This window comes from Coloeus monedula (assembly GCF_965178545.1).
Source record: "Coloeus monedula genome assembly, chromosome: 1".
Lineage (NCBI taxonomy): Eukaryota > Metazoa > Chordata > Aves > Passeriformes > Corvidae > Coloeus > Coloeus monedula.
In genome coordinates this window covers 24,140,520-24,165,970 of record NC_138781.1, presented here as the reverse complement: position 1 = coordinate 24,165,970, position 25,451 = coordinate 24,140,520, and the positions used below count along the sequence as shown (strand labels likewise).

The 25,451-nt window shown below is 41.3% G+C and overlaps 1 protein-coding gene across 1 annotated transcript in view; it reads left to right on the top strand.

The window, feature by feature from the left end:
• Positions 1-25,451, top strand: part of CALCR (calcitonin receptor) — a gene marked incomplete at both ends in the record, with an annotated part of 154,655 nt that overhangs the window by 112,621 nt on the left and 16,583 nt on the right. The window contains 5 exons of the mRNA XM_082299429.1: positions 1,318-1,409; positions 5,752-5,878; positions 19,297-19,450; positions 24,463-24,523; positions 24,626-24,692. Coding sequence (XP_082155555.1) covers positions 1,318-1,409; positions 5,752-5,878; positions 19,297-19,450; positions 24,463-24,523; positions 24,626-24,692 — 501 coding nt within the window. The remainder of the gene's footprint in view (positions 1-1,317; positions 1,410-5,751; positions 5,879-19,296; positions 19,451-24,462; positions 24,524-24,625; positions 24,693-25,451) is intronic.

The following is a 25,451-nucleotide window of genomic DNA, read 5'->3' as shown; positions in this document are numbered from 1 at the left end:
CAATTTTATTTTACAACTGGCATAAAAAATGTGGATCAGCCTCTCTTAGATTTCACTGCCACGAGTCACAGTTGAAAGCCCAGTTATCTGTTCATGGGCACTGGATTCACAGCACTGTCAGACCATTGAGTTGCCCAGTACCGAGGCTCACACTAACGTGAACCAGAATGTGTCTCTGGGTGTGCTGTTCTTGTGTGGTAGGAGTTGATAATGCTCACCACATCTGCAGCTCCCATGACTCTGAAGACCTTGGTCATAAACCCCGTCTGATTTCTCCTCTCCAAAGAGGAGAATCCCAGCCTTTTTACCCACAGAAACCCAACCTCACCTCTTTTAGTTGCCTTCTTTGCACCTTTCCTTGCTCTGCTATGCCCATAGGGTACGGAGACCAGAAGCACACGTGCATTTAAGGCTTGTGGTGTAAATTTCAAACATATGTTGATGTTCTACCCTCAGTGCCTTTTTTGGTCATAATCAGCATTTTGCTGGCTTTTTTGCTATCATTACACGGTGAGCCAATGATTCAGAGAACCGGCCTGGATGACTCCAAGATCCCTGTCCTGAGTTTGGTTTCCAGTTCTAAGTTAAGCATTGTGCAGACAGGATTTAGATCACTTGTCCTAGGTCTATCAGCCCACTTTTTTTTGTATTAAAGCTCATACGGCATCTTCTTGTCCTCTCAGTTAAATGAGGATCTCTGTAAGTGCCTCACTATTGTCTGGAAGACCTAAGTATCACCTGGAAATTTAGAAGTTTCTCTGCATCATGAATTGATGAATACACTGAAAAAAACTGAGCCCTAATACAAGTCCTGAAGGCAGTTAACTGCTGACTCATCTCCAAAAGTGACCATTAAGCTTTCGATCCTTGTTGCTTAAGCTGCTTTCAACCCATAAAAGTTTTTCTACTAATCCTGCAGTAACCTATTTTATTGAATTTTTTTTTATTTAATTATTATTATTATTTAACAATTTTTTGCATATATGTGAAAACTTGTCATGGGTGTACTGAAAATCTGAATGTATTAAGTCTGCTGCACTTTCCTAGAGCTTGGGAATGTTAGTGACATGGTGTGAGCAGGGATATCACCAGTTACTTCAGTACATCAGGAACAGATCTACATATGTAAGAAACACTTTATCTTTAGGCCATGAGTCATGCTATTTAAGAGATTGCTGATATTAAAAATATATAGAAAAAGAATGAAAGAAAAAAATATAAATAGGAGGTTGCTTTTGTAGATTGTTCCTTAATGAGAAAACAAACTGAGTGCCTGCAAATTGTTCATGCTTGCCTTTTCTTTTTGTTAAATTGCAGATGGCGTTCATACTTTATTATATGGCAATCGTTGGCCATGCTTTGTCTATTACATCCCTGTTGATTTCCTTGGCAATTTTCTTCTATTTCAAGTAAGTGTTTCTTACACTCTCGCTTCTTTCCCTGAGGCATCTCAACCAAAGAAAATCTTGAAAGGCATCATGGCAGTGAGAAGCCCCTCTTCTGAGTGTCTTTTTATATAATCCTGATAAAGAAGTCTGAGCACAGGCTCCTCTCACTATTGGGACCTCTCCCAGTGGTGTGTAACCAAGACCATGTTATTACATTGTCAGGACTGGTGGGAAAGCGCAGCCCATGGGGAAATGATGCAACTAGGGATGCAGTAAGGCCTTTCATTTACCTATTGCCTTATGTTCCTTGAAGAGCATGTCCAGAGCCTGCCAGGCACAGTGACTGTATGGGGCAGTGGCTGAGAGCTCCCAGCTCCTGAAGAACAAGGCTACTTGTATCTGAGACTGAAGGATTGAGTGATTAGTCTGAGTAGGTGCTTACAGGACTCTGCCCTAAGAGTGAATTTGGCATTAGCGTGCAGCCTATTACCCTCATTAAAAGGAAAAACAGTGATGTGCTGTATCAGAATTTAAAGGGAGACTAAACTGATATTCACTGAAAGCACTACAGCTAATGTATGGCAACTTCACTAGAGAATTTCAGTCTTGTTCTTTAGTGAACCTGTCTGCTCTCAGTTAGATGCCTCTGCCTCAACTGTCAAACGGGAAGAGTAGTAAAAGATCAAGCACCCAACATCACCACCACCAAGAATAAGACTAGGAAATGCAGGAAAACAAAATGGTTGGACTTTTCATAGATTATAGATTGCAAACTCCAAATAGTTTGCAAGTAAGATTGCAAACTCCAAATAGGTGGATCCAAAATACAGGATGTGAATTCTGGTAATTTCCAAAGAGGCAATTTGATGAGTGCCTGTGATAACACATCTTAATCAGATGCAGAGATAGCTAGAAACTCTGCCCAATGGACTGATGAATTCCCTCCCATCTAAGTAGATAAACAGTACAAAACCATAGCCACAGTAAAGCTTTGAGAAGACTTGAAAGAGCACAATTTAATCTGATTTTGAACCCCATACCCTGGTTTGAGATCTTTGGGACAGTAAAGACGGGATCTGGTCAAATTATGTATGCTAAATGGATCAGAAAGGTGACTCCTTGCAGCAAGCGAGTCAGGGTCAGCCTGTCTGACTCACTCTGAGCTCTGAGTCACGGACAACGCATGATCTTGACTGGTCCTAGGCCGCACTGAAAGACTGGTCTTTGCAGCAGCCTTCCAGACAGTAGCACACCTCTTCCTCTCTTTCCTCCTCCACTTCTCCTTCCCCTTCCATGACTAAGCCATGACACAAAGGTTACAGGGAGAAGAGAGAAAGGAATTAAACCAAAGTGCTTCATAATGGGAGGAAAAAGAGGAAACCAAACTACAATCATAGGAAAGTGAGAATGAAGCTGTGTGGGAGCAGGGCTCATGTTACCTTCACTTGTTTTCTATCATCTCGCTATGACAGCAATAGATTATTTGACCTTCAGCTGAAGGGAAGCTGTCAGTCAGACAGTCTATCACATAGCAAGAGATGATTTCAGGACTGTATAACAGCCTTTGACTTCAGAGGCAGCTTGGAGGGATTGCAGTTTCCCACAAATAAGTTTTTGCTAGCAGAGATTTATTTTCAGTTCAGTTTTGGGTATCAGGATCCATAATGATCTGGCATCACAGATGCTGCAGTACATTCAGAATGGAATAATAAATCAGTAGTGGTGAGCATCACTAAGCACTGCGAACTCATAACAGGAGAAAGTATTCACAGAGTAGGGTGTCTAACAGCTACATGCATCGTCGCATTATTTCAGTATTCCTATAACTGCAGACTGAGACCCCATTATCTTATTTAATAAAACACAAAAGAAAAGAGGTACTCCTAGCTCCAAATCACTCCAACTGAATTATTAAAACAAAGACATTTGCATAAATCCAGATGGGGAGTACAACAAATCTAGATTTGCCAAAATAATAGATGGTGTGTTATGAATGCACCTGCAGTCTAATTGCTGCCAAGGCTTTTAAAAGGAGTTGAAGGGTAATGGATGGAAGGATAATTTGTGAAATTTTGGGGGGGGGGGGGGGGAGTTCCTCAGGTGCAAGGGAGAACATGGCACAAAGCATGAAAATAGTTTGAAAACTAAACAACAGGGTAGGAGAGGAAAATAAGTGGCTAGGGGTGAAATTCAGTATTCTCAGTACTCGAAAATGACAAAATGAAGGTCAAATTAGAAAGTGAGGGTATGGAAATACATGCTGAATGGTACAGGTGGATCTTTAACATGAAAGCCAGAATCAAGGAAAGAAGATGGGGAACACTGAGGGAAAAGGAGAAGAGAGTAAAACTAAGAGGGGAAGGCAGGCAGATAAAAGAGGCTGGACAGCAGAAAAAGGCAACATGCAGTGAGGGACAGTCCAATTTTATAGATGAATAAGACTGCCAAAAGTCAAGCAGAGCTATTAGAGAGGACAGGAATGAGAGTTGAGAGACATGTACCTGGCTGAGATCATCACTAAAGACTCTGTACCAGAAACCACATAGAAAGGCAGCTGAAAAGAAAAGTGTCTGCACTTCTTTGGCCAGGAGCTGAAGAGACTGTTCCTGGTAATACGGAAATTTTTATTTCTTGGGAACAGCATTGATGTCACACCAGTCCTGTTCCCAGGGCTGCAAAAGAAAGACAGAGTGATAAGCATGTCATAGTGTCCCAAGAACAGTGGGGTTAAGTGGCATAGGCAAAGTATTGTGATGGAGTATGGGGAGAAAGGAAGACTCAGGACTGAATAAATATCACCAGAGCTTAGGAGCAGAAAAGGAATGTCAGACTAGATTTGTGATGGGGACAAATAGAGGTGGGGTAAGCACAGGTACATAGTGTAGCAAAAATAGCTCCAAAGAATGGTTCATTTTCTCCAATACCCTGTCCTACAGTGAATCAAACTGGAAGTTCATGCACCCAGCCCTGTATCTGGTGCTCAATATTTGCCAATAGCTGATGCTAAAAGAAGACTATAAAATCAGGGCAAGTGTACAGAGATACTCTCGTTCCTAGACACCAGGATCTGCATGTCAAGGACACCCTGAACCGAAGAAGGTGCCTTGATAAATAAGAAGGTGAAAAGAAGTGATAAGCATTGCTGGATGGTGATAACCATAACCAGAAAGATGAGCTCAAGCTAAAGGAAGAATTCTGTGCAATGACTCGGAAAGTAGGTGTAAGAAAACAAAGAATAAATGGCAGGTGACCAAAGAGCTAAAGAAGGGAAATAAGCAAGCAAGCAAGCAAAATAAGCAGAAAAGGATTCAACTGGCTAGATTAGCTCTCTCTTATTGAAGACAATGCATTCTGCATTGGCCTCCACATGCAGAGGAACAGAAAGCCACAGCCTGTGCTCCATTCCAGACTGCAAAAGACTCCTAGTGCTGAGCTTACCCCACCAAGACAGCAGTATTTCTTGGCTGTTCTTTACCTAGCAGTTTTGCCTTCTTGCTCTCAGTGATCACTGGACATCACAGCATTATCTAACAGCTCCATGAGGGCCTTTCTGCAGACACCTTCTGTCAGCCTGTTGCTATGCTCCGGGGCATGGAGTGCTGCAGGGGCTTTTTTCTCTGCCTCAGAGATGTATGAGGAGGTGACATGAGGATTTGGGCATGAATTAGAAATGGGGGAAATGGTTTGGGTCGGAAACTGTAGTCGTGATTTGGTTTCACAAGAATTCTGAAAACTTCTCTTGTGAAACTGCCACCCACAATAGCATAAATCCTACCCTCCCCAAAACCAGTCATTTCAAGAGATTTCTTCTCCTTTTGAGCAGGAAAACAACCTCCGCTGCTTTAGAATCTCAGCTGGAGTTAGAAATATGCAGGATACCAACCCAAATCCCCCTGTAATTTAAGGAGATTCCTGCCTAAATTCCCATCCTGTCTCACTACTAATCCTGAAGTAGAAAATAATTTTCATCTGAGTATTTGAGAAATTGAGTCTCCAGGGAACGGTTACTTATAAAGAAAGCTGTATTCCTGATATTCATTACTTGTATCATGCGCATCCAATAATTCTCAGGGTTCTGCTTCACCACTAAATATCTCAATTACCATGAAATAAAGAAAGGCATCAAAAGCTAAGAATGTAGCTGGATAGGTCTTTACAGCATGGTTTAAAAAGCATGTGGTGCTAAACAGGTGTAAAAACAAACCCAAAAATTTTTCAGAGGTTATGGCTGCAATGCAAGGCATGTATTTTCCAATTATGCCTTGCCAAAAGACATTCTTGAGAGACTGTTGCCAGAAAGAGCTTGTTAAAGTGACATCAGAAGAAAAACACTAATTTACAACATGTGTTGTATATTTTTCAGGAGCCTCAGCTGTCAAAGGATAACACTGCATAAGAATTTGTTTTTTTCCTATGTGCTGAACTCCATGTTTACAATTGCCCACCTCATTGCTGTTGTCCCTAACCCGGGCCTTGTAAAAAGGGATCCTGTAAGTACTGCATGACTTCTCTCCATCTTAACACCCAAGTAAAATTACTATGGCCAATGAACCAAGAATTCCCATTCAGCAGCTAATGATAGCCATCTGGGAAAACACACACAGAGGGTGCAGATTCTGAGAATTTCACTCAACCTTGCTCAGTTCTGTTACCAAGCAATAAAACTCTTTGAATCTTGTACAAGCCCCAGACTTGTTCCAGCCAGCCCATCCATACAACTATGTGTCAGACCTCCACTGCTCCTGGCCACAAGCACCTGATGATTCCCAGCAAAGCCCCTGAGGTGGTAGATGCCTGTCCTTCTTCACAAGCACACACACTGGGGAGGGACAGGGTGGAGAGAGACAGCTTATTTCAATGTAACACACAAAAAGGTCTATTTGCTGCATTTTTTAACTTGGGAGGTGGTAAATCAAAGAATTAGTTTCCTTCACTGCTCTTACGGAGTGATACAAATTGTGCCATTCCCTCAGCTGATAACTATGTACGGCAGATCTCATCCAGCTCCGATCTTGCTCCCTAACCCAGCAATCACATTGTGCTCAGTCCTAACAGCAGCCCCAACCAATGTGAAATTAATGCAAACGTGGTAATCTCAAGTTTCATTTTAACACTGATCACCTTGTAGCCTAATAAGATCGTTCAATTATGATTCAACCATTTATCTGCTTCTAATTTCATGAAAGCAATTAAATATTAGCACCTGATATTATCTGATCACATGTGTGTCTCTCAAATGTGTGCTGATTAAGTTAATTAAAGCAGAAAATATATAGCCTAAAGAAGACATCACCAGCCTCAGGGACCATCTGGAGATTAAAAAATAGGAGAGCAGAAGAATAATTTTAAAATCACACATTTTGTTTCTCCTCATTGCATAGCATAATGCGTACATAGCCTGTGCAAGAGATGCAATGAAAACTCACTTGATATTTGAAGATAAAAATCTGGCAGATGGTATCAGGCACCTAAATTGAAGTAAAATCATTACCTCAGGGTTAAGAATTATTCTTTCTGACAGCACAAATAAACTATCTGAAATGGTTTAAACTAAAATTTGAGGACATGGGAAGGAGTCTTGTGTTATAAGATTTCTTTAAAAAACTGTATCTAGTGCCTTCTGGCCTGATCTTTATTTGAAGTGAAATCTTGACACCAATGACAAAGCTCTCAGGGGCTCCCATAGAGCCATGTAGCCACAGAACAGGTACCAGCCCACTGAGCATCACCTGTTGAAAACCCCAACCTCCAATGCTATGGCACAGAGTATAAAAATGACACCGGTGGTTACCTTTGGAGGCCATGGAGCCCAAAGTGGTACAGAGGTTCATGTACTGCGCATAGCTCTCAGGCGTCTGGTCAGAAAATGAAGAGGAGCCTGAATGCTCAGTATAGTCATGGAAATGACCCAGCTGATGTCCTGTCAACAAAACTGGCTCCAGCTATTGGCTAAGCAGATGTTTTGATGAGCAAAGCCTCTGTTTTGCAATTTCTCCTTCCAAACCAGATTTGCTCTTTGACACAGCAGTGAAAGGCTGTCTATAGAAGACGAACAAGGCCAAAACATCTTGCATCTTTCATTTTTGTTCCACCATCAAGTATGGCACGAGGGTACACTCGCCGCCTCACGTTCTAGATTTCCCTTCCAAAAAACCAAAAAAGAATAAAAAGGAGGTGAGGTGACCTGTTAATCTGTTCAAAGTCTCCCGACATTACTAGAAAGTGTACCCTGCTGCCTTAGTAATATAATAAACTTACAAGTTTGTGATTGGGAAAAGAAAATGAACAGACAGGAGCACATTTTTAACATATGATGAAAGTACAGAAAATCTCTATGTGAGTATATGAAGACTTTAGGGATTTATATTTAAAATGTTAAAAAAATATACAAAAATTCCCATAACATTTTTATGCTGATGCGTATTAACAGAGCAAATGACAGTTTTACAGCTTGGGTTTTTTCTACTCCTACTGCACCCTCTGTTTTAATAAGTCCATTTGAAGATTACTGCTCCTGACTTCTGGTAGTTCGCTGCATTTATCCACTTTCCACATGTGCATCTTTGGAGCTTCACAGGCTCATGTATGTATGGCTCTCACCTTTAGCACATACAGAAATATTGAAGTGTGTAGATTGAATTTCAAGCAATCACAGATACCATTCGGGTAACAGCCATATACAGAGATGAAGTTGGTGGTATTTATTCTGAAAAATAATAAAAGTGTTTCCACCCCAATAGTTCCTGCCTTTTTTTTTTTTTTCCTACCTAAAGTTTCACAATAGATTTTAAATATGAAATGCCATGGGAAAATACTTTCAGTGATGCATAATTTATGAGGATATCAACAAATCCACATAATTTTGAAGGAAGAAAGAATGATCTGTTAAATAACAAGGAGAAAAGTCAGAAGGATCAAGAGAGGAAATTCCTTCCTAACACCAAGACACACCCATTCTCCCTGTGACCCAGGGAGAAACGATGTGAGACAATCCAAAGCATCATTTACATGAGGAGAGTCTGTACCACATCCTTACTCACACTGCTGCTAAGAGTTAAATCCTTTGATGATCACTCTGCTCATGTAAAATGGTAAGTCAAGCCGCTTTTATGATAATCTTAATTTGCTTATTTACTTCATGTTTTCTGGTTATACAATGTTCTCTCTCTTTCTCTCTCTCTTTCTGTTGGATTTATCTGGATCTGAAATCATGGAAAAGAAAGATCCTAGTCCAGGTGGCCATACAAGAAATGAAGAAGCAATGGACGAGGTTCAAAGATACTTAAACAAAAATAAACAGGACACGTGAATGAACACTTATTTACATATACTGAAAATTTTGATTGTATCTGAATTAGGAATTATGCTCTTACTGGAACAGTGTTTATAGGAAGACATATCATCCATCACCTTCCTAAATGAGACTGACCCACCGTAGAAGGGTGATCTGTGGACAGCATTTCATGTTTTCCATTAAAACCTCCAGAAATATAAATAAAACTCTTGCTGCCAAATCCCTCAATATAATCTTACTCATCAGATCTGTATTTTTCATTTTCTGTATTCCACAAGACTAGTAATTTTAATACTCAGTATTGATGGAGGTAAAGGGAAGCTACAGTTAATGCCTGAAGGGGCAGGTCTACCAATGAGAAACTGAGCAAATTCATCAGCTCCATGGGCACCAATATAAATACGCTTTTAGGGGAGGCTAAGTTTGGCCACCAATTTGTAATGTCTCAGTAATTAGAACCTCTTCCACAAAAGCTTTTAGAGATTTTACTGTATTTTGTTCACTTTCCTGTTCTACTAGAGATATCTGTTCTATTCTTTCTGCGGGTTCTTCTGTAGCCTCTTCACATTTTATGTAGTAATTTCACCCTTGCTTCTGTCATTGTATGGTATGAAAGTTTATATTTCAATTGCAGTTTTATAGAGGCCATGGCAAGGGCCGGTCCTCCACTTGTAGTTCCCAGGAGCCCTGTGTGGGGTCTCATGCTTGGCCATGTTATGTCAGAGAGTAAGGACACAGCATCTATTCAGGAACACTCCAATCTCACTGTCAAGTCCCATCTCATTTCCACACAGCTTCTTTAGGCCTTACTGTATAAACAATCTGTACACCCTCTTATATGGATGGGTTCAGTAGCAGAGCTGGTAAGAAAGAACCCAAAGCAATCCCTGTTTAATTACACACAGAGTGATTTCTTTTCCTCCTGGCAGCATCTGTAACTAAATTAGCTCTTGAACACGGGGGTGAGAGGATGGAGGCTGTTTTTCCCTCCTTGTGTAGATGTAGATATATTTTAAAGATCTTGAGCTATTTTACCACTCTAGCTGATGGTGCAACGTGCACTCTGTGTCTCTGGCAGGAGCACGTAGTCCATTTTTTCCCTTTGCAAGCATTTCACTAAGGTTGCTGACGCTGTGGGTATGAGGTGGGATGATGAACAAGGGGTACTTTGTTATCTGAACTGCCCAAAACCCACCTCCTGGAACAAGCAAGCCTTCTAACCAGTAAGACCCTTCCCATTCAGCATTACTAGTTAGAGCAAGAGAGCACAAAGGCTGGTGCCCACTAACATTAAAATTTTTAAAGCAAGGCCACGGTAGTAGCAATATTAAAAATTCTAGCTTCCTCATGGACACCAGAACACTATAAATAATCTCTCCATTAAAAAATTCAAGTGAAAACTGTGACTGCCCAATTGTGTTAGGTTTTCCTCCCTATCACAGTTACAGCAAAACAGTAGAAATAAAACATTGAGCTGTGTGTGCAGATGAGGAGTGCATAAAGCACTGTTGCTGTGATTTATGGGGTTCCAGGGGTTCCAGTATTGGTATTCCCCTGTTCCTAAAGGAATAGAGAGACAATGTAAGACAAGAAAACAAAGGAGATTTGCAGCATTTCAGAAAGAGTGTCAATTTTAGGGGTTTTTGCCATACCAATGCTACCTTCTCGTCTCTTCTTGCTTTCAGTTCCTGCTGATCTAGCCCGGCAGAGCCTGGGGGGTTTAAAACATATTTTTATCAAACGTGGTGGTCATAGATAATACCAGTGAAGATAAATGGCAAAACTGCTGCTCCATGTGACTTATCTTCCTTAGTTGCCCCAGCAGTCCCCCTCATAGAGCAGCAAAGGTGGAAACAGCAAAGGTGGAAATCCACAAAGGAAAGGGGCACTTCGATCTTCTGAGTGGTTTCATGTATTATACTTGGGGTAGAGCTTCAAGAGGTGCCATTTTTCTTATATAATTGGATTTTTTTTTTAATGTGACTATTTCCAGAACTTTCCTGTGGCTCTCAAAGCATCTCTGAAATCTTTTATCTTAGTACATCTCCTCCTCCATCCTGCTTCCATTAGATTAGTTGTAGGCACCTCAGCAGCCAATTTAGCCACAAAGAGGTGACACAGAGCCTGGGCAATTGTGAAATCAATAGAATGAGAGTGAGAATATGAAGATTTGGCACTAATGTTGAGAGTTTGAGAGAAGTTGTCCCCTCTAAGAAGAATTTCTGAATTGAACAAAGCACCATATCACATTTCTGAGGTTCACAGTTGGGGTGGCTGAGCCTGTGAGGTGCAAGCAAGCACAGTTCCTGATGTTCATGTGTGTACGGAGGGGTGACCACAGGAGGTGACAGGGAAAGGAAATTCCTACTCTATCTGTCTATGCCCCCATCCATAAAGGAAAACTGATATATGGAGAGGACAGTGCTGCCATTGCACTCCTCTCATATCAGCAGAATCACACTTCTCAGGGTGTAATTCTTTGCCTAACAGTATTTTCTGTCTAGACTCTCCCTTACCAGACCTGTCCAGTCCTTCTAAGCTGCAGGGGTGAGGAAAATGGAGCAGTACTGTACAGGATGCACAGGCATAAGATATCCTACTGTCCAGCTCTGGCACCCAGGCACAACCAGTGTGGAATCACTGACAGAGTCCTATGCCTGTGAGCAGAGAGCTGCGTGACCTTCCATGGAGGCAAGGACTGACTGTCACTTTGATTCAGGAACATGTGTTCACCTTTCAGAGTCGGAATTTGTTTTATGCCGGTGAATCATTTGCAAATGAAGTTTTTGCCAACAGTAAGCGCATGGCTCATGACCAGCACCAGGATTGTGCTGCACCAGTTTCATTGAAATCACTGGGTTGCACAGGCAAACACTGTGGTAATACAGATGTAAATCAGAATCTCTTCCTCCATCCTAGGAAAGATCAAGTCTTTCCCCTCCTACCAAGTTCAGTGAGATTAGTGCAGAGTAAGGCAGGTTGTGAATTCAGAACCAGACATATTCAATAAATTCTCACAAATTTTCAGGCTTAAAGAATACCTGGATTCATTTAAGACAGACCTCTCAGTGTCTAAATGGCATGAAGCAGAGCAGTAATTCCCATCATTTTCCCAAGGTGTCTCTCCAAGTTTTCCTTGCCGTATCTTTGAAAGGGTCTAACTGAAATGTGGGAAATTTGAGTATGAATTGCCCAAAAAGATTTTTCAAAATTTTTCAAAACATGAATTCTTTGTAAAGGACAGTACCATAATATTTCCAAAACACGGTATTCTCCCTGATACCATGCTGCCACAGATATTTTCCTCACTGGGATTTGTCTGATTAAATGGCAGTGCTTCCTGTGGAGGCAGCTGCGTCTCAGCCCAAGAGACCACTTACCTCACTCTAAAGCAGGTGGCTAAATCAGGCCAGGTGAATTAAATGCAGAGTGCCCATTCCTCTCCAGAGGCTACATCATGCTGCACACCTATACTATGAAATCAGACATGCCCTTCAATGACTGCTGTGCAGACCAGAGGTATTGCCCATTTTCAGCCATGATCCTGCTACCCTGTGCTTCTTGAAGGTATCTAAGACTAGAAGTAGCCTGAATCAGAAGAGAAAAAAATGAAAGAATATCAAAGTGCCTTTACAGATGACAGCCAAGCATGTGAAATAAGGGTATGGAAGAAGAAACAGTAATGACTTCCAGCAGGAGTTAAAAATCAAGAGGCTTGGGTTAGTTATGTACATGACCTTTAAATTTAGTTGGTAGAATGAGCTATTGGCCAATAATAGGCCAGTTGTTTGGATAATTGAGCTCCTTTGCTCACCATTTCACCTCTGAGTGGCTTATGCTTGCATACACCCAACCGACTGACTTCAGAATTCTCTGGCGTCCCCTTGGCCCAACATCCTTTGAAGGGCTGGTAGCTCTACCTAGCAGCAGGTTACCCTGGGAATGACACTGGAACAGCATCTGAGTACATCTGGAGAATTAAAACACTCATGAACGTTTAAGGACATGTCTTACATTTGCACACCTGTTTTGCAGACACATACAGCTGACCTAGTCATCCCATGCTAAAGATAGACAAAATTACATTCAGGGTGCTATCCATCTTGCTTATTTAAGCTATATCCTTTAGGATGAGGTAATTTTTACTATAATCTCCATCACCTCTCTTGTTATCTTTTGATTACTGGAGAGACAGATTGGGTGTCTATATTTAGTATCTCAAATCCCGGTCATATCATTAGAAAACTCTTGGAGCATTTAACTGAATCGTGGAGTGGATATATCCACGTCATCAAAGCTATATGTGTACCTAGTTCCCAGGAAATCCTTTTGCAGGTCTAGATCTTGCACCTCAAACATAAGGTAGGTACACATGGCTGTTAGATATATTTCATGTAAACTTAAACTACCCTGGCTATGCCTGGATATAGATTTGAGTAACCTCTGCCTTGTCCTATCCTCCTGTGCCTGATGGCTCTTCCTCCTGGTGTGATGGTGGAGGACTGGTGCCTGGAATAGAGGGATTTTTATCGGCAATTACCTCCCTCCACGGTGAGAAGGTGGCAGCAGATCCTGTCCAAATGAAGAGCAGGTCACACCATTTTGTGTTATTTTTTACGAAACCCTTGTTTTCTCTCCCTCTTTGCTCACCTCTCTGCTCTCCTCCATCACTCAGGCTCATATCTACAATGACTCCCTGAAAAGCTGCTTCCCTCTGGCAAGTGGCAGCACCACTCAGAAAGCAGGCTGATAAAACCCCTTGGGAATGATGAGGCTGTTTTGCTTTGCCTCACACCCTGCATCACACTTGCCGTGGTGCATCCTGCAGGTGAGGAGCCAGTGGCTTCTGCACACTGAGGCAGTGCCAGATGTGCCACAATAACCCCTTGGGCTCTGCAGAGCTCAAAGCTGCAGTCCAGGGAGAACTACTGCTACAGCAGCCAGGACTCAAGTATGTGCAGATGTAGCTGTATTAATTACTGTCCTGAATGTGTAAATCTGGGCTGGCTGCTTTGCTATAGCATAGACATGGACACACATGCTGTTAAGAATATCCTCTATTGTTTAATTTCATATTTTGCTTTCTTGTAACACAAAACCTAGGAGCCCTCTGAGCAACTCTGTACATTTCGTTCTGTAAATTGTTTAAAAGTATATTAAAGCATTAATCTTCTTCCAAGCCCCAGTATGCCAGGTTTCTGACTAGAACACAGCTTAATGGATGACTCATTGCAGATACATTGTATAATGGTGTGATGTTCTGATAGCCAGTGATTTACAGCTGCAATACTTAGCACTGTCCTGCTTTGGAAAATCCTTTTATTGCTTATTTGTGTAACATATGGATACTCGGAATTTAAGAATATTTTCATAGAATAGTGTTCTAATAATCAGAAAAAAAAAACCAAAAGACAATGTTTAATGTCAGAGCACTAATCAAACTTGAAGCTACTCCTTTAAAATGCTAAGTTTAGAATGTTTGAGAATATACTGTATTGCCTTCAAACTGAATTTGAATAAATCATGTCTGGCCTCCATGGCAAGCAGGAATCTCTTGGAGGGGGGTCCTTTGCTGCCATGCACTGGTGAGGTTTCCCAGATGTGAAGAGGAACTAGAATGGTAAGGTCAAATATGTTTATTTCCCTTTAAACAAAGTGTACAGCTGTAGTGAAGGCTCATATAGCTGGCTTGGTTTAAAATCGATAACCTTGACTGGCCTTTTCTCAGCAATTTATTTGAAATGTCAGTCAGGGGCATTTCAATGGACAGAGAGCACTGGAGAAGACACATTTCATTATGCATGCTGAGGGGCTTTTCCACACTTCCTTTCCATAGGGCAGGCTCTCTGGGGTTGAGAAGGACCGGTGTAAAACACAGACCTCCCAACCTGCCAACCTGAGTTCCTTCACCAAGGAAAGCACTGCAGGAATGAGCACGCATGGGAATCTGTACAACTTTACTATGCCAAAACAGAGTCAGGCCTTTTGCTCTGGCTGAATTACTAGGACAACCTCCTCAAACAATTAGCAGGTTTATTTCATATTACATTTTGTTACTATTGAAAGTGAACTTCTGGGGTTTATGTAGTTGAAGAGTTTTGTCTTGAATTGCCCTGATGAGTAAAGATGGTAATTAATGGTGCAGTTTTCTGTCCATAAGCTATTAACCAATAACCAAGGAGAGCCTTAAGAGAGAAATGACAAGCACATATGATGAGAGGCTGCTGATGACATTAGCTGAGGAGAGCACTATGCCAATTACATTATTGTGCAATTGCAGGGTCCTGCATAAGCAGATGGACCTTTGGGACTCCTTTGGCAGGACTGGAACATTAACTGTGTTTACAGTATGCCAATATATCCTGCAAAACATCACAGACACCGTTTCTAGCTCTTTCTTGTAAAAGGAGAGTAAATTGTTTTATTTCTCCTCTGGGAAATGTTCCAGAATCCTTTTGAAGTGCTTATGTTGCATACTGCAGCTGTGGTGTTTACAAGTTCCATAACTCTCTGCAAGATTTGCAAGTGAGAAGAATATGACTGGCTGTATTCCTATTGACCCCTTTAGCCCCTGAGTAGTTAGGCCACAATTTAAGGTCATTGCAGGGTGTTTTTATGAGGAAAGAGAACTAGCAAAAATGGAGATCTTTCTTCTTGGGTACTGTCTACAGATCTGTAAAGAACCTTTCTCATCTTCTGTGTCCATCAATGCAATGCAAACACATGGCCAGAAGCAGCCTCTTTGCTTGCAGGTTGAGTTTCTTTTCCACGTTGCATTCTGCCAAAAAAAAAAGTTCATTCTAGGACATCCTTCCAGAAGCACAAAAGGAGCTGCTTTCTCAGGTGGTTACCTGACTTCGAGGGCTGGTAATTTTTTCCTGATAATTTTTTCACACTTCCCCTTGCTATAGCCACCAACTTGTGCAGGACAGTGCTATCTGCTTCCAGACTCTCAAAAAGAGGAGCATTTGTTTATTCCTTTGCTCAGGAGACAGGCACACCAACCGGCGCAACAGTAATGGGGCTGCACTAGAAAGGACCTGCTGTTTCGTCTCAGCCTGTGCTGCTCATGAGTTAAAACCCACTAGCTTCAGTCACCTGCACACCTTCAGACTGATAAGCTCATGACTTTTAACTCTGCTTCAGAGTGTGAAGGTACTGCAATAATCCTTTCCTGGGTTTGACTGTGCTGCTTATTGTACAAGACACGACAGAACAGAGCCTCTGCCTCAAAGAACTTAAAATAAAACTTTTGTCTTCAGCAGAAAAAAAACTCCCTACACATGTTTTTATCTCAAAGTTAACAGTCATAAAACTGTAGAATCGTGGAATGGTTTGGTTGGAAGGGACCTTTAAGATCATCTAGTTCCAACAGCCCTGCCGTGGGCACGGACACCTTCTCTTAGACCAGGCTACTCAGAGCCCCATCCAACGTGGTCTTGAACACTTCCAGGAACAAGGAGTCTACAACATCTCTGGGCAACCTGTTCCAGTGCCTCACCACCCTTATAGTAAAAATATCAGTCTTTATAAATTAAAGGTATCAGTCTTTATATACTACAGTAAAGATTTATAAATTATAGTAAAGAAAACAATCAGTTATCAAGCAGTAAGCAGGCGGAAGATTTGCTTCTGTATCATCTTGCTGTTTTATTTTACTTGTTTCTGTAAGAATAAACAATATATAAAACTTACTATTTTTGCAATTTTCTCAGTTAAGACTAATGTACACCAAGGTGTTGGTTATATTTGTCATATTTTATTTGTACCAATCCAATTCTTATCAGTAAAAGGGTCATCTCTTTTTCTTGCTCCGACCTTAGAAAAACAGTTTCTTTATAGTAGGAAAATACTTCCATTGCATCACTTAGCCCCAGCTGAAACAGGCTGCATTTGTTAGCTCATGCAAAGCAAAGACTGATTCTTTTTTCCCTTTGAATAATATGAATTTAACATAATTTATCTCAATGCACTGTTGTGCTTAAACTCCTTATAATAACTTTTGCAGATAAATTCTTAAATTAATGTGATGTGTATCAAAGTACTTGTCACACCAGTCCTTTATTCTTTGCCAAGGGTTTTCTTACTTCTTTAACTTATTACATCAGAAGTGATTACAGTCCTCAAGAGTCATGTGTTGTCTGCATGCCCATTGCTCCAAAGGATAAGTAGAAGATTTCGTTTTTAAAGCCAAAAATCATAGTTCAGATGGGGGGTACACGGAAGAAAGAAATGTTGGGAAATGAAGCAAATGGAGCTCAGCTCTGCAGCTGTCAGGGAACGTGTTTCTATGTGTGCATTTCTTTGAGCTACAGATAAAAGTTCCAGCAAAGACTGACTTGGTTCTTGTGGAAGGTATGTTCAGTCAGTGTCTGCTCAGAGGGTTGGTGAGCAGTGCATACAGCTGGCAAAGAGAAGCAAGGATCATCCACAGTAACCTTCCTTTCAGTTGAAACAGGGAAAGCATTAAGTCAAAATGACAGGTTTGAGAAGTATCATGGATTTTATTGCAGAACTCACCATCTGTGCTCAGCTCCCCTCCACCTGCCAAGCTGAAGGCAAAGTTGTTCCTAGAGCCCAGGTGACTGGATGGAACACTGGGACAATTTGGCCCTGGCAGGAGCAGGACCAGCCTGTATGCGACGTGCAGGCGCTCTGAGTCACTCGCACTGAAGCCACCAGGAAAATGATGCCTCAAGCCCTCAGGTGGCCCCCCCTGACCTGCAGCTCCTCCTGCAAGGGACAGGAGACCTCCACAAGGGACATGTTGCTGGACCAGCCCAAATCTCAGACACGGAAAACTGCTGTGATAGCTCAGGAAGTTTGCTTACATTTTAGAGGCCAGGGTGGCTGGCTGATGCCAGGGAGGGTGCCACCTGAATCTGTGTGCAGACTGAGGAAACTGCCTGTCAGGCAAGGCAGTCCTTGTAGGTATGGGTGATCCATAAGGGGAGAATGGAGAAAGGTAAGCCACCAGCTAGGAGGCTGCACTGAGCATGGGCAAGGGAACAAGGAAGGAAACGTATTGACCCAGACATGTGAAAAACAGTCCATGATATAAGAGCTTTAATAAATACTTTTGCCCACAGAAGAAGGAGCAAATATATCTTCCCTTTTCACTTGTTTTGATGGTTGTGGTGGTGGTTGGTTGGGTTGGGTTCAGTATACAACCCTTTTTGGACACATTTTTAAGAACTGTTCAGGTACAGTGTGGAAGAAAGAACAGTCTGTTCTGTCTTATGTGGTGAGCAGAAAAAATTAATTACCAGAAAATAAAAATCAGTTCTTTGCACTAATCTTGTCAGAATCCTATATCCTAACCTATCAATAAACCTATATTTTCATGAACACAAAGCTCCACTGTAAATATTGAAAAAGAGTTAATACACATGTTCAGGCAATTGGGAATGTTTTTCAGCAACTGAAGTTGGTGGACTGGATGGCTAAGAAGCTTTTCTGATCCAGAGGAGCGGTCCAGACAGATGCAGAACATGCAGTCCCCTGTCTGCTGAACTGCTGAAACGTCTCTTGAAAGAGACAAGTGAATGCAAATAACATCTTGTGGAGCCCAGGTAGTCAGCTTGGAAAACATCTTCAGAAGTTAAGGGAAAGGAGTATTTACCTTTGGCCACAGATGATGACTGTTAGTTTGCCATCACTGCTGTGACCTCAGGTTTCCAGGTAGCATGTGATGTTCCTCAGAAGCGGTGGGTCTGTGTCAGCACAGCAATGCCTGCCCACTCCTCCTGGCCCTCCTGGGTGGTGGTGGCAAGGAAGTCCAAGTAGAGGACCTCACTGGCCTCCCTAAGAAAGCAAATGGACATGAGAACCATTCAGAAGAGCAGCAGCACTATCCCTCACCAGCTGGCACTCCAGTAGTGGACACAACATGCTTCCCTCCACCATCTGCCCACTGCTTCCCAGAAATTTGAAGACACAATCCCTTGTCAAGGTCTAAGTCTGCAGCCTCGTCTGAACCATGCATGGGAACCACTTCACCAGCTCCATTTAGCTCCACGTGTCAGTTTGTTAGTTCATAAAAATAGAGCAAAGCTATCACCTCACAAAGCAGCAAAGACAGTATCCCTAGTACTCTACAAAAAGAATCTCTGCTGACACCAAAACTTGCACTTTCCAAAGGAATTACTTCAGAGCTGGGGGCTGTTTAAAGCATAAATGACTCTGGCTTAGAAGACAGACCTGAAAAAAAACTTTTCTAAGTTTGGTCAAAAGGAAATCACCCAGATTGGAGCTCGATCTTATTGTCTTTTTCACAGCCCTCCTTTGACCTCTAGAACAAGTTGTTTGTTTCAGTTCTAAAGAAAACCATCAGATTACTGACTTTTGAAGGAATTTTTTTATTTTGTGGTACCTTTTGGAGTGCTGTTTTCATAATTCTCTTCTACATTGTGAGGGCTCTTCCTTTAATTCATCTTTTATAAAAGTTGAAAATCCCTCTCACTGGTGGGTGCTGAAAAAAAGCCCCAAAAAACAGAAGACCTGAGAATTTTTGTTCCCCTTTGCTTTCTTATAGCATACTAGTAACATTTGTCATTGCCTACTTAAATGCAAAATGCTGGTCAAGTGTGTGACTTTCTCTCATTTATCTGACAGGTAAGCTGCAAAGTGCTGCAATTCTTTCATCAGTACATGCTGGGCTGCAACTACTTCTGGATGCTCTGCGAAGGCATTTACCTTCACACGCTGATCGTGGTGGCAGTGTTTGCTGAGGAACAGCGTTTGCACTGGTATTACCTCTTGGGCTGGGGTATGTATGTCACCATTTGTAGCAAGAGGGTCAATACTTTCAGATGTTTAAATTCTTCTAGCACTTATATAGCACTAATGATCTAGTTTATATCACTAGATCACAGCTTAAGATTGAGTTATTGGATCCTAAATTTGAGTGCATATAGTTGCACAGGCTTAGAGACTTACAAAAAACAGAAAGAAGGGTATTTTTTATTTGCTGCATCTTGGGATTTGCAGAAAGAAATGCTTATGTTCTATTAAGAAAAGCTATGGGAGAAAATATGTTTCTATTCAAATATATCTCTTGTCTAAAAAAAGTTGTTTATTTTTGTCACTTATATGCAAAAACAGGAATGCGTGACAGTACCTAGAAAGTATAATTTTCCTGGAATCAAGAGGAAGGATCAATATCTATGTCTCACAAAGTGAAGCAAACACAGAATATGAAAAGAGGAACCAGAATTTCTCTGGAAGTGAATCCAGTATCAGATATATTTTAGCATATGTTGTTTTAGAGGAAAAAATTTGATTTTGCCTACTGCATAGATAATGGCTTTGCTGTCAGGACTGTTTTTGTCCAACAAGAGACAAGAGATCTCTAAAGCATTTCAGAGAAACACACAGGTGTCAAAAAGCAAAGCTCAATGATGTTCTACAAGAGTGGTTACAAATTTGTGCACAATGGATACAAACTGCATGTGGTCACGTGCATATTGCCCAAGGAACGATGACTAGGTCTGGTTCTTCATCTCCAGATATGCAAACTCTTCTGTTTTCACTAAGGGACCCCTTGCCTTTTTAATGGGTAGCAACAGCAGATATTTTTCCTTTGGACTGTCTGGTCCAATAGAAGACCATATAAATATAACCAGTATATTACAATTAAGTTTCTTTTACATTTAAATCACTATTGTAAATCCAGTCCACATCAGTGTTGACAGAAAATCAATATCAAGAGCTTTTTTCCAATTTGGCAACCATGAATCTCTGGCCTCATTCCAATTTCTGGTAAGGCAGTTCCCATGTCTTAAAACCACTGGTGCAGCAAAGCAGGAAATGATGGACCTTTATCCATTGGCCCACTGCACATAGGGATGTTCTTGCAATCCCTTTCTGAAGCAGATACAATTTATTCTATATTTGCTATCCTTTTTGGTGAAGTTGTACTTTTTCAAGATTATTTCATTTACAGCAGGAAAACAGAAACATAGCCCTATTGCTTAAACCAAGAAAAATTAGGAATTTTTAGATTAGATTAACAGATAATCAGATAATTAAGTAATTAGATCAGAGGAAAATGACCCAATTCTACATGTTCTGCAAAAACTTAAAACACTATCTTCAAACACAAATTAGGCATCCAATAGTTGATCCTAAATAGGCAGTAACAGCAAAGTTATCCCCTATTTGGATTTTCATTTTAAAGTCTGGTAATTTATTTTTCTTTTATGATACAAGGCTTAGTGCTCTCTGGATACCTACATTAGATACCAAGAAAATTGGCATGATTTTCTAGTTTATATAGATTGTAGTGCCAGACAGCCGTCTCCAGGCATGTAAGAATTTGTCTTTGGTTGGTTTTGTTGGGATTTTTGGGGTTTTTTAATGACAACACCAGCATGCACTCTTTTTTCTAATGAGAATGGCATCTTTTCTAAGAAGAGAGGCACCTGTCATGCTTTTGGAATTAAAAGTATGTGGAACGTTATCAGCTCTTAAGTGAAGACAACCTTCCTGAAGAATTCTAAATCAAGTTAAAGTTTCTGGACTTCGTCAATCCAAATAGCTGGGTCCTCTTGGAGAGAGGAACTGTGTTATCACAAAAATCTCATTGCTCAGAATATTTGAATATAAAAAGTCTCATAGGGCTCTGAAACAGTAGCCTGATGTGAAGAATCATTTTAAACGTTTGCTTCCAGACAAAGCTTTTTCCATTTTCATGTCTTGCAGAAAAAGGCTTCCCAAAATGTGTCCCTCCATATCCAATTTGCAAGAGGAATATGGTCATAGACATTTTCTTTTCTCGTGACATTCAATTTAGGCAGTGCAATTCAATGCAGCTGTGGCATCCAGTCTGCAATGAAAGTTTACAAGCCAGCTGTAGTAGTGCTGACAATGACACCAGCAGTGTGGTGGGTAATTCAGTGAAGTTACCTGATAAGACACACATCTGTATCTGCAGCACTGCCTAAAAAATGAAGAGGGTAGTGGCTATGGTAATAGGCCTCTGATAGCTTGAGAAGGAAAAAGTTATTTTAAATGAGCATAACTCTTGACAATGGTGTCTGCAGCCTTTTTAATGAAACTATGTGAATACTTCCACAAAAAAAAAGGTAATGGTTAGCACCTCCTAACTGTAGTAGAAATATTATTAATAGCAAAATGGTCCAGTTAGGACTATCTGGTGACCCCTTAAGTCTGCATGAATCAGTGTAATTCCACTGATTCCAGAAGGAGTAGTAACACAGTCTAACTTTAAACATCCAGCAGTGTTAATCAGTGGAGAGATATGCTTCTCCAAAGTGCAAGACAAAGGAACCAGGGCAGTCTGTGCTCTGAATTACAATTCAAGACATCAAGGCAAACGTACAAGATAGAGTTACTTGTTATTCATTGCTATTGCTAATCCCTATGCAAGAAGATCTGGCTTATTTTATGTGGAAAAATCACTAATGACATTTGTAAAATACCTTTATAAAAAAAAAAATAAAATCTGAGCAAATATAAAAACATCTACAAAAGGTTTGAGGTGACTGAATGGAATCTGACATGGGCAGATGTATTTCAAGGCTGATGCCGTCAGTTCACCCCTTCTCTGGGAGCTGCTGCTGGGGATGTCATTTCTTGTTTGTTATTGTTTCACTGGGTCAGGAAATCACCATCAGGCAGGACAATAAAACAGTATCAACAGTGTGCAACAATATAGTCAGTTCTGGCTGCTTCAGGCAGCTTCACCCAAATAAAAGTGAAAAGGGAATCATTAATTTGGACAGTGCTGGAGCTGAGTGCCTTCCAAGTTGTACTGGGAATACTGACCTAGTTGCTAGTTTGTGCTGTAAAGGACCTGGCATGACCTAAAGGGATATGTTATATCTGTTCCTGGGACAGCTGGGGTAACACCTGCCCGGCGTTATTCACTGCTCACCATGTGTAGGTGGGACTCTGTCGTGGTACCTGTCACCATGACCGCATGGTCCTTTACAAGAGAAGAGCAACATTTAGCCCTAGAAGTGTCCATCCAGCCTGCAGCTGGAAATCTGAGCCATAGAGAATCATGAGCTTCTTAGCCTGTAACTGGCTAATAAAGACTTTCCATTGCATTCTTGAGATTTGCTTTTGAGCTTGTTGAGCCAAATATCCTAGGCTAATGCATTTAACAGAAGAAAAAAACTCTTTTTGCATCATGTGGCATGCTCTACTTGCAAATACTTCAGGCCACAGTTTTCAGCTGAAGCATTTTTGCTGTAACAGAAAGGCCCCTTAAAAATTGCATTTCAATCTTTTAACAAAACTGACCCAGACTTGCTCCATTTCCCCATCAAAACTATGTTTTCAAGCTGTCAACCCCATCAGCTCACCCTAAGGTCATAAGCTCCTTTCTTTTTTATTCTGATCTTTTTTTTGTTTTGCTGTGCATCATCAACCAAAAAGGCATTCTTCAAACAGAGGCCAAGTCATCATTTTCTAAAAACATATAAAGGAGAAGGCAATCCAGTTTGTTCTCCCACAGCTGCATTGTCCCCCCAAGGTAAATTGCAACAATAATTTTTTTTTTTTGCAGTAGAGTAAGCACCTATTGCTTAAAGATACCTGGAGACATAAGAGTGCCCTATTTATGTATTTTTGGACCTTATTCTCACTCCCCACAATGTGACTAAGGATCCTCCATCTCTTCTAAACATTTTTATAAAATCACTAACATGAAAAAGCCAGGAGCTGTGTTCTTCCCTCTGTGATTAATCATGGTATTGACAGGATATTTTCACACGTTTTCATTTACAATTATAGAATATCCAAAGCTCAGTAGAAAGGTCCATGGTTTATAGGGAACAGGCAGCAGTAGCACCAAAGGTGTGCACCAAGCTCTCTGCACAGGACAGACAAGGCAGTAGATCATGTCCAGCTCTCTGTATGCGCAAGGCAGTGCAAACTGGGGTCAGCACTGTGGTGCAGGCTCCCCAGTTCCAGGTTTCTAACCTGTCAGAGAGCGACATGGCAGTTAAGCAAGCTGAAGGGAAATGAACAGGAGTGGACCAGACTGTCACTTTCAGTGTCAGGCTGGAAATAAGAACTTGAGCTTTCCACTTTGTTAAGCATGGCATGTTGCCAAGCCCAGTGCAAATTTACTCCCATCAGCTCCCCGTCAAAGCCTCCTCTGAGGTGTCACAAATAAGTCAGGATGTGCGAATTTATGGTATTCACAGCTCCTCTCCCTGCAGAGATAAAGCTGCATGGAGTGGGCTTGGCTGCACAAAGGCTGGGAACCTACAGGAGACATCACAAATCCCCATCCCCCAAAAACCTCCTGGCTCCAAACACTTTCTCATGCCATTGGCTCCAAAAGAGAAACTCTTCACTCTGTTTTTTATTGCTCCATAATCTGGCATGCAAGTCAGTGTACCTCTCTCTTGCTCAACAGTTATTTACATGATTTTAACAAGTGTCCCCGGTTTCCTGAGGGAATACTGCTCTGAGAACAGAATGATCTTTACAGCCTTCCCACACTGCCTGCTCACACCCTTCCCTACACAAGCCACAGCAATGCAGGGGAGCCTGGCAGCAGCTTTGAGACATTCAAGGAGAGCATGGTCTGTGGGCTTTTCTTCTCCTTTTGGCCTGCCTTGAATGTTAATCCCTTTTGCATCTCACCACTGAGGTGCTGCCAGGGTCTGAGTGTGACGGACTAACAGTTCTTCCCTGAAACGTGATTTCATACGTTTTGTGAACAAGAGACTTTTTAGTGTGTGAGACACATGAAATTCAAGCTAAACAAATACCAAGACTGATCCATAACTTTAATCATTTCAGGGTTCCCTTTGGTGCCAGCATCCATTCATGCAGTTGCAAGAGCCAGATACTTCAATGATAAGTGAGTAGCATGTCTGTTTTTGAAAGAACTTAGCATTATTTAACTGTGCAGCAAATTTTATTCAAGTCAAAAATAAATGGTAATGTTGTATTTCTTCTCCAGCTGCTGGATGAGTGTTGACACATACTTGCTTTATATTGTTCATGGACCTGTAATGGCAGCTTTATTGGTAAGAATATTATTTGGTATCAGCAGTATAATAATTATTTTAGAAATGATGCTAACCTGAACAAAATAGAAGCTTCTGTACTACAAGTATTTTAGTCAAAACTCAGAAGAAACTAGAGGTTTTCTCTCTTCAATGTTACAAAGGACAGGCTCACAACACTTTATTCCAGTGAGACTTATTTGGGACTGAATACACTGCATTTATGTGACATCAATTATTTAGCTGTGTCTCAGCTGAGGCGAGCTGGTGGCTCAGCATGAGTTTTGCTGGTCACTGACCTGGTATGTCCAAAGGCAGGGAGCTAAAAGAGTCCAGGGGAAGAACTGGACTGGGCTGTCTGAGTAGGAGGACAAGATTCAAAATGCAGCTTGGCAATAACATCTGGTATGCCAGTCACGCAGTTTGGCGTGGTAACCCTGACCCTCCTGAAAGGCACAGAAAGGGTTTTAGTCAACCCGAGCCCCAAACTCATCTCAGTGTGTCATCCAAGATGCACTTTCAGCTTTTGATCTGCCTCTTACTTGCAAACAACTGTGTGGACCTATCTGCAATTATTCCCTCGGAGATCAAACAGTAACACAGTGAGTACTGGGAACACCTTTGAATAAACAACTTTCCATCTCATAGTTTAAAAAAAACAAAAACCTTTCCACCCTTTCTGGAGCAGCAGTTTTTAACATTAGCTATGTGAAGCAGCCCATCCTTCCCTGCCTTATAGGTTGTTTGTTGGTCCCACAGAATCACATTTATTGTGGGTTT